This window comes from Triticum dicoccoides, chromosome 6B, assembly GCF_002162155.2.
Source record: "Triticum dicoccoides isolate Atlit2015 ecotype Zavitan chromosome 6B, WEW_v2.0, whole genome shotgun sequence".
Classification (NCBI taxonomy): Eukaryota; Viridiplantae; Streptophyta; class Magnoliopsida; order Poales; family Poaceae; genus Triticum; species Triticum dicoccoides.
This window is the reverse complement of record NC_041391.1, coordinates 665,605,057-665,614,595: the sequence shown is the minus strand read 5'-3', so window position 1 is coordinate 665,614,595 and position 9,539 is coordinate 665,605,057. Positions and strand designations below refer to the sequence as shown.

Here is a 9,539-nt window from a genome sequence, read left to right as displayed (position 1 = left end):
TGCGGGAGGGAGAGAGGGAGGCGATTGGGCAGTGGAGGAGAGAGGCCACGAGGATTGGGCAACGGCTAGGGTCGAGACCGATTGGATATTTTCCCAACCAGGCGAAATGTCGGAAATGCCCTCGGCGGGCTCTGGGAATTACCCGCGGTGGCACGAGATCTTTACAGCGGGAGTAACTATTCATTGCTACAGCTCTTTTTTTTTATCCGACGGCCCAGCTCTTCCAGCGGCTTGATCCAACGCCTGAAAACGCATCAAGCAAACGGATCCGACGGCCCATGATCGCTGAGCTCTGAGAGAGCTCGGGAAGGGTCTAGATCTTTATTTCTCGATTCGCAGCGAATGTGGTGCCCGTCGTTGGACCAAGCGCATGAATCTTGGTGCAGAATGAAGCATCAAGATAAAGCAAACACAGTAATCACACACCTGAAATCCGTCTCCTTTTGTACTCCGAAAAGAGACGAGTACATGTCGATCAACTTTTTCCGGACAAAAGGTTGATTTTATAGACACAAAATAAAGCATCAAGGTGATACAAACAAAATGAACACACACCCGGCCTCTACATAGACAGGATGCACACGAGCAACACAAACACACAGAAAAAACACGCCGACAAATAACAACGTCATAAAAGATCAAGGTTATGCCTAAAGCGAGGGAAAGGAGAAAAACCCCGAAGTGATCGAATCCGCGATCAACAAACTACATCAATGACCATATCCGCACCAAACATCTCATGATACCACAAGTGCGAAAATATTTTTCAATGGCAATGCCTTCAGAAAGGGAGCGATGCTTAAGCGTTGTTGTCACCGGATCCAATTATCAAAGGCCAGATTCTAGGTTCTCACCCCGAAGAACCAATTTGAGCATATCCGAGCAATGCCTTCAAAAAGGTAATGCCGTAAAAACATCATCATTGTCAGGTATGACCTAGGTTTTTACCCTGGAGCTCGAGACCAGGTGCACGAGTAGCACCAACCTCGAAGTCCATCATGTGTTACCACAATCACTTTTCTGCGATCCCAACATCTACATGCGATGACCCGCCGCCGTTGCACAATTATACCCTCCGCGTCAAGCCGTGGTCCATAGAATGCATCTCATGGCTAAAGGCAAACACCAGATCTGGAGGGAGAAACCCACATGAAAACCTTTCGGTGATCACCGCATTCAGCAGCAAGGCCACCGTTGTAGGCTGGAGTGGTCACCAAACGGGTCAACAACGACGATGAAGAACACCACTTCTGATTACTGTCTTGCCGGAGAGACCCCTGCTGAGGCCCGTCGGTCCCGAGGCCGACATGGCTGGATCTAGGAGTACAAAAGGCAGATTTTTTGATGTCCTCACTGCAGCACCCGCGACCCCAAGCCCACCGTCCCGGCAGCACCAGCAAGGGGCGCCGCAGTCTGCTAGCCACGAATCTCGAGCAGAGCCACGTCGTCGGATCAGCAGGGCGGCGCTGCCAAACCGGGGGAAGCTCTGCGACCCACATGCCTTCGATCCTCATGCAAGGCCTCTGCCACCGCACCTACGGAGGACGATCTCTTGCGGGGGCACGCGAGCAACATGGGGCATCGTGGCAGGGGGCATTGACCTCGATGCATGTGCAGTCAAGGCCGTCGGCCAGAACCAGAGGCTCCCGCTAGCTGCAAGCCGGCGATGCACAACCACTTGAGGCCGCCACCATGATTTCGGAGCCCCCCGATGGAGGACGGCGCGACCAGATCCTCGCCGCAACAATCACCGGCGGCCCCGTGGCGAGCCGATGGCGACGAAGGGAAGGGGGAGCGGGAGAGAGGGCCGGTCGGGTAATCCTATACGATTGTCGCCAATGCAGTTCACCTGAATGCCCAGAAACGTCATCTGCCAACCAGATCTGAAGATCTAGTGCTACAAATGTAGCATTCTTCATTTCCCATAATTAGGTAGAAAAACAACGCATGCATATGCCAGCAAGATAAAGCCGGACAACTTCACTAATTAATCATGGTAAGTGCCATCATACAACATTTTATTGAATGTACAAAGAAAGAACAATTCACGGAAATTACAATATAACTTGATAAGCAGCAAATTAAGTAGCTTGGTGCCATCCCTACCAAAGTTTCGTGGAAAAAAAAAGACATATCCACTTTTGCATTATAAAAGGGCTATCTGACGTGCCTGAATCGCTTGTTAAAGAAGATTGATTGATTGATTTCTTAGTTAAGGCACATGTTGTGCCACACGCCCTAATTTGAGTATAGGTTAAGTAGCACTGGCACACAATCTATGCAAATGGCCACGCATATGTGGCATTTACACACAACATAACCTAGACTTTACAGTCTGTACACAAATAGTTGGTCAAATTACATAGCTAACAAATACAGATATACTAGCAACCTCTAATAAGCTACATGTAAATTAGAGTAGGGGTTTGCTTGGTGTTCTGTTGATTTGCTCTCTCCTTTTAGTATTCCCCGACTAATATCTTCTAGCTTCAAACAAGATTCCCTCTGCGGCTTCCGTCATCCACGATTAAACACCTTTCCGTAGGGACAAGGGACCAAGCAACAGTAATCAGCACATCAGCGCCATCAAGGGCACATTTCTCCTGGCTTATGTTGCAAAATTTGGTCATGAAACTGACATGACCCTGTGTAGCGACATCACCAGATTTGGAGTAGGCTTGTATCTCAACGCCCAATTCTCCTCTAGTTCCTACAGAGACAACTTGCCTCCACACATGCAGGTGGCCATCAAACCTTTCAGTTTTGCTCCATCTTTTGAATCGAGCAACAAAATTTGGCTAGACGAGGGATTAATTATGCGAGCGAGTCCAGCATCAGTGCACACAATTTCACCTGATAGCGAGGAGCAAGCAACTCGTGCGCCATATTCAAAAGGCCATGACCCTTTCACAACTTGGATGCCCAAGATAGTGGCCTGGACCGTTTGAGCAACTCGCTGCAAACATAACTCAAGTGTGCAGAGAGAGTTCTTATAGCAAATTGTAGATACACCATGACCATATCCTCCAGTGCAGACATGTGCACATCTGATCAATGCTTCATCTTGAGACTGTGTTGTACCTTTCACTTTTAGTTGGATTTCAAGTTCGACCGTGTCCGAACACACAATTGCACGGGTCGGGCCAGTCAACCGCAAAAAAGGATCCTGCATGCAAGCACCATCAGTAACCATATTAATCAATCAGAGAAGACTAATGTAGCGGCGCACAAGATCTCCGAAAGAAAAAAAGATCAAAGAGAGTAGCATATACGTACATCTTGTGTGAGCTCCTGGGCCCGACTCCTAACGCACGAGAAGAGAATGTTGCAGTTGTGATCCACGATGTCGCGGGCGGCAACCACGCCATACACAGACAATGGCCACTGAAGGCGACCAGCTATTTCCGCGAGCTTGATGGAGATGATCTGCAAGGTCTCCGGGGTGCACCCGGCGCTGTTGGTTGGCATGCGTCCGGGGGTGTAGTGTGTATATTGCATGGAACTCAGCGCAGCTGTAGAAAGGTGAAGCGTGTGTCAATAAACAGCAAATTAAGGAGTACAGTACAGCGATCCCGTCTTGAAGTTTCAAGGCGATCTTGGAAAACAATGCGATATGTCGGTTACTCACTTTGGTCTATGAAGAAACCGCAGGTTCTGCTCCATGCAGACTCCCAGTAACTAATGTACCAACCGAATCTCTCCGCCTCATGAGCCATCTCCTCGTCTTTATCGTCCGGAGCCATCGCCGCCGACGTCTCCCATCCCCTGGTGAGGCAGCTGATCCCTCCATCGTCTCGCTACCCCGGTGCGCGCGGGCCTGGCTTTTCCTTCGTTGATCGTTCAAATAGACAAAACTCAGGCGGCAGCGGCGGCGCGTGTGAGAGGATAGAGGTGTGTTTGGGTTCAGTTATAGGTGCAAGCTAGGTTCAAATCGATCAGAGTCCGAGTCGGTTACAATCTGGAGGCTGGTTAATTAGATTGATTTTAGTTTTCTTTTCTTTTCTTATCGTAGAAAAAAAAGGAAAAACAGCCAGACCAACAAGCATGCCCTACGTGCAGTATGTCACACGCGCGCCAATTCGGGGGAAAGAAAGATGCCCGCACCAAGCAAACTGAAATCTCTCGAGGCCCAAACCACACTATTTTTTAAAAAAAAATGAGGACGATCTCCGGCCTCTGCATCAATAGATGCATGCAGCCATATTATTAAATAAGAACGTAACAAAGTCTTAAGGTCCAAAGAAACTCATAAACCCAAACCACACTATCAGCGCCACAGTTTAATCGACCTATCCTAAGGAAGACACTGTTATTCATCTCATACTTCCTTATTTTGGTCCATCATCATCTTCTCGTCCCAGTCCGCCATCAACTTCTTCACACGCTTCTCTATCTCAACTCTCGACACCCATGCCCTACTGTCTTCCTTCTCGCCTACCGATCGAGCTCCTCCAGTAGACCCCCAACAATGAGCTTCCTCACATTCATCAATGCAGTCTTCTATTGGAATGTGAAGTTTCGTCGTGTACACGACCCGCTCAAACGGAATAGAAGCAGGGGCGGAGCCAGAAAATTTGGCCATTGGGTTCACTTCATGACTTGTTGTGAGAACTCGGTACTAATATGTGAAGTGTATTGTCTGATTTTAAATTATCTTACAACAATTTGGCCATTGGGTCAACTAGGAATTTTTACTGGGTTCACATGAAGCAAGTATGCATCTACTAGCACGTAGCTGGCAAAATCCATTGGGTTCACTTGAACCCAATGCTTGCACGGTGGCTCCGCCACTGAATAGAAGGGCACATAGTTGCCATGGTCATTGCACACACTCTTCATCTGTGGCGGTTGTTGTTCTAATGTGTTGGTTCTATGAAGCCTCAGCATGATGGCTTTCTGACTGTCTACTACAACAAAGTTTGCCCGGCTCTGACGAGGGAGGGACGATAACAGCGGTGCGTCTTCGGCTTGCTTCAGTGCTTGTAGTGCTCGCTGGGCGGTCTACGGACCTAGATGTAATTTTTATTATTTCTAGTGTTCGTTATACTACCATGATTGAAGATAAATAGTTTAGAAGTTTTTCCCACAAAAAAAGATGGTGTGGAAAGAGAGATTGTGTAAAGTAAAAAAAAGAATAGCAGAGCCACGAACGTTTCTTGTTTTTTTTTTAGCACGGTATAATTGAAGTCGTCCACATAAACTCAGTTCTATGAACGCCCACACGAACATCCTATCCCTATGAGCACCTCCAAAAGACTGATCTGGCATAGTATCTTGAGATTTTATGAAGTCATTATAAGCGCCTCGCAGTCGAAGGAAATGTCCCACTGAACGAACAATGCCGAAAACTTGATATAAACGCAGGAATAATGCGAGCAGCAATTTCAAGTATTGGATTTGATCTTTGATGGGCTGGGGATACCACTGTCCTCCTAAACATCCAACCACATGTTGGTTCGCAAGTTTCTTGTTGTTGTGAACGTGCATGTCCACTTAATTACAACTTATATACACACCATTTGTATATCCTCTTTTAATTATGTGAAAATATATTGAGTGGCGAATCTAATATCGGTGTTGATTTACTATTGTAGATGCTAATGTTTTTCCTATAAACTTGATCAAAATTTACGAAGTTTGAGTTAAGGTAAAACTAATATATAGAGTAAACAAGAAAGGAGAGAGTACATAAATTATATCAAACTCCAATATAAACCACATGGAAATAAGTTGGTGTTCTCTTAATTTTGCAACTCCATTTACCCTTGCCCACTACAAATCTCCCACCACAAGCTTCAAATAACCTTCCCTCCGCTCCATCCCTCTGCCATGATGTCTCGCTTGTCTGTAGGGATAAGAGACCAAGCAACAGTAACCACTACCTCAGCGCCATCTAGGTCACATTTCTCTTGGCTTATGTTGCAAAGTTTGGGCAGGAGACGGACATGACCTCGTGTAGCGGTATCACCAGATTTGGAGTAGGCTTGTATCTCAACATCCAACATCCCTCTAATCTCTACCGAAACAAGTCGCCTCGAAAGATGCACATAACCATGAAAACCTTTCAGTTCCGCTCCATCTTTTGTATCCTGCAGCACAATTTGGCTAGACGAGGGATCAATAACACGAACAACTCCCCTCTCGGTGGGCATAAATTCCCCTGACAGCGAGTAGCAGGCAACTCGTCCGCCATATTCAAAGGGCCATGACCCTTTCACAACCTGGACACTCACGATAGTGGCCTGGACCGATCGAGTAACTCGCTGCAGGCATAACTCTAGTTTGCAAAAACAGTTCCCAATAGTTACACCAGGGCCGTATCCTCCTCCCGCGTAACTGCATACATGTCTGATCAATGCTTCATCTTCAGACTGGGTTGTACCTTTCACTTTTAGTTGGATTTCGAAGTCGAGCATGTCCTCAAACACAATTGCACGGGACGGGCCAATCAAGTGCAAAAAATTATCCTGCAGACACCATCAGTTTCACCCCATTAATCAACAAGAGAGGCGTGCACAAGATCTGCAAAAGAAAATAAAAGGGTAGTAGCATACGCACATCCTGTTTCAGTTCTTGGGCGTGGCTCCTATCGCAAGAGAAGATAAGGTTGCGGTTGTGATCCACGGTGTCTCGTGCGGCAACCACGCCATACACAGACAATGGCCACTGGAGGCCACCGGTTATTTCTGCAAGCTTGACGGAGAAGACCTGCAAGGTGTCGGGGGTAGACCCACAACGGATCCGTGGCATGCGTCCAGGTGTATAGTGCACAAAACACGTGGAACTCAGCACCGCTGCATGCAGCACACAAGCAAATGAGGCGTTTGTTAGAAATGAAATATTCTACTAATTAGTTAACATGCATGAACTAAGTAAGCAGCAAATTAAGTAAATCGATCCCATCCTGAAGTTTCAAGGAACCAACCCTTTTCTTTAAATTACTAATCAAGGGGCGATCTGGCATGATCCGTACTAGGTAAACAAGAGTGAATTGTTAGTTGCTCACTTTGGTCTGTGAAGGAACCGCAGGTTTTGCTCCATTCAGATTCCCAACTCTCAATGTACAAAGCGAACATCTCCGCCTCGTGAGCCATCTCCTCAGCGGCCTTATCCTTCTCATTCATGGTCAACAGTGTGCCTGATTTGCCTCTGTCCATCCTGCCATGATCGGTATCATCTTGGACGGAGCACTGTTCCAATCTGGCAATTGTATTGCTGGGGCTGCGATCTGCAGGTTCAATTATCAACTCGGCTGATTTGATGGTGGACGTCCCCTCGTTGGTGTCTGAACCCATCACTGACCCTGCCCCCATCTCTGATTTGAATTCAGACTCGGTCTGCGGCACCTGCTCCTCGTGGGTACCATCCCGATCCATCGGCGCCGACATCTCCAATTCCTTGGGCGCCTGCGTCTCTGTGCTCGTTGATCTGCCGGCTGATGCCTCCATCTCAATCCGCTGATCAAATAGGCAGAAGACTCAGGCGACGGCCACGGCGCTGGTGAGAGGACGTGTTTGGGTTCAGTTTGATAATTGATTCGGAGTACTACGTACGTACTTATATATGCCGGCTAGGTTCTCCTCGACCGGAGTCGTAATAGGATTCGGAGTCCTGCAGGTTACAGTTGAGATTGACTTTTTCGTTCCTTTTCTAAACTTGGACGGAGTACTCCATCTCCGATTTGAATTAGGAAATCATCCGCCTAGCCCGCCGTCAGATCTGGCGATGGTGGCCGTTCAATCCACCTAAGGCAGCGGGTCTTCCTTCATCCTCTCGTCTTCCATCCACTGCTCCCCAAGCATACGCAGCAACATGACGGCCTGCCGACGACGAACGGCGCCTTGCCACACGACGCCCTGAGACAACCTCTGCAGCACGACGCCCTGTCGCTACACCTGCCCAAACGAACTTCCAGCAGCACGACACGCCGACAAGCGCAGCCCCGGTGAGGTGCGACGCCGGCCACTGTTGGTTTCATCCGTCGCTATGCAGCAGGTTTGATTACTGCCAAACATAGCAAGAGGGTTACGCTGGACACCACCACCGTCGCTGGTGTGCCTCCATGGATGCTGCTTTCTAGCTTCGCCGCTGCTGCATTGAAGCATGTGTCGCCGGCGAGATCTTTGAATTGAAGCACCGTGCACCGCGCTCGTTGCTTTGCAGCGCCCGCCGCTGACGGCATCCTGCGGTTGCAGCGCCGGCTATCCCACAGCATCTGCAGTCGTCAGCAAGATCTTCAGGTTGCAGCGCCGCCGTCACCACCACGAACGATGCTGCATTGTAGCTCCGGCGGCGCTAGGATCCGGCTCGAAGCAGCACGCTCGTTGCGTTGTAGCTCCGCCGACGGCGATGCAGCATCGGCGACCTTCCAGCACGACGGTAGCGGTGGCAGCCCGACGATGGCGACCTTGCAGCACGATTGACGGTGCAAAAAGCAACTGCGGCAATGAAGGTGGTATTGTAGCACGTCGACGGGACAAGGGCTGCTGCAAATGTGGGTGCAGTTTCCACGGCGGCGACAACATTGCAGCACAACGCCGGCGACGGCGCGCCGACCATGCAGCACAACGGCTTCAGCGACGCATCGCCTTGCAGCAGCTCATGTGGCATCCATCCTTGCAGTATTGTTGGGAAGCCTCGTCAGAGTAACACCTGTTGGTGGGTTGGCCGGTCAATGCGTGATGACGGCCATTGCTGGCTATGTGGGAGGAAAGGGGATGGAGAAAGACGAATGGATAGAGAGGGCGAGCGAGAGGATAAGGTTCAGGCGCTCGCATTCAGAGCGTTGTCAACAGGCGCGCGTAAAAAAAAGGCTTTACAACGTCAGCTCTAGCGCCCGCTGCAAACTATAGCGCGTCGAGCCGCTTCAGTAAGCGCTGCAAAAAAAAAAAAAACAATGCGCGCCCAGCCCAAACAATATATGACACTTTAAACAAAAGCAAGAAGATCAAACACATAAAAAATAATCAACAATAAATAGTTTAATTTTATTACAACTCAGACAAATAGTTTATCTTCCAATACAACAAATAGTTCGACACTACAATATCAAACGTACAACTTAAATATACAAATCATCATGCGTTTTGTCGGCCATTCCATGTCCACCACTTCCTGATGAGATCCTTCTGAAGATCATCATGCGCTTCGGCACGTCAAATGGCATGATAGGAGCCAACAAACCGGGCCACCCTCGCAGCACTTCGCCGCACTCGCATGGGATGTCCCAAGAGTTCGTAGAGAGTAGTCTAAATATTGGCCATGCTCATTCTCGATGATCATGTTATGGATGATCACACAAGCGTGCATGATGTATCAAAGGATCTTTTGATCTCAAAATCTAGCCGGTCCTCTCACAATAGCAAATTGGGCTTGCAAAATCCAAAAAGTTCTCTCCACATCTCCATTTGCTACAAACTGCACCGGTGGCAGTTCACCATTTGCAATTTTATTCATGAGTGGTGACCGATTAACAACGTTGACGTCATTCAAAGATCCAGGCATTCCAAATAAAAGCATGCCAAATCCAAGTCTCTTGA

At 48.4% G+C, this 9,539-nt stretch overlaps 1 protein-coding gene and 1 pseudogene across 1 annotated transcript; both read right to left on the bottom strand.

Moving 5' to 3' along the window:
- Positions 1-2,489: 2,489 nt before the first annotated feature.
- Positions 2,490-3,716, bottom strand: LOC119321436 (annotated as a pseudogene).
- Positions 3,717-5,795: 2,079 nt separating this feature from the next.
- Positions 5,796-7,448, bottom strand: LOC119321435. The gene is made up of 3 exons (XM_037595117.1): positions 7,007-7,448; positions 6,559-6,794; positions 5,796-6,467 (listed from the first exon to the last, which is right to left on the bottom strand). Exons 1-3 carry the CDS (start codon positions 7,446-7,448, stop codon positions 5,796-5,798), a joined length of 1,350 nt encoding a protein of 449 aa, XP_037451014.1.
- Positions 7,449-9,539: the final 2,091 nt, after the last annotated feature.

Excerpts from the sequence above, each read along its gene's own strand:
- LOC119321435 (XM_037595117.1), bottom strand. The coding sequence starts at position 7,448 with ATGGAGGCATCAGCCGGCAGATCAACGAGCACAGAGACGCAGGCGCCC. Across the intron at positions 6,795-7,006 it reads CGGTTCCTTCACAGACCAAA|CGGTGCTGAGTTCCACGTGT; the intron begins GTGAGCAACTAA and ends TGCTGCATGCAG. Across the intron at positions 6,468-6,558 it reads CCCAAGAACTGAAACAGGAT|GATAATTTTTTGCACTTGAT; the intron begins GTGCGTATGCTA and ends TGGTGTCTGCAG.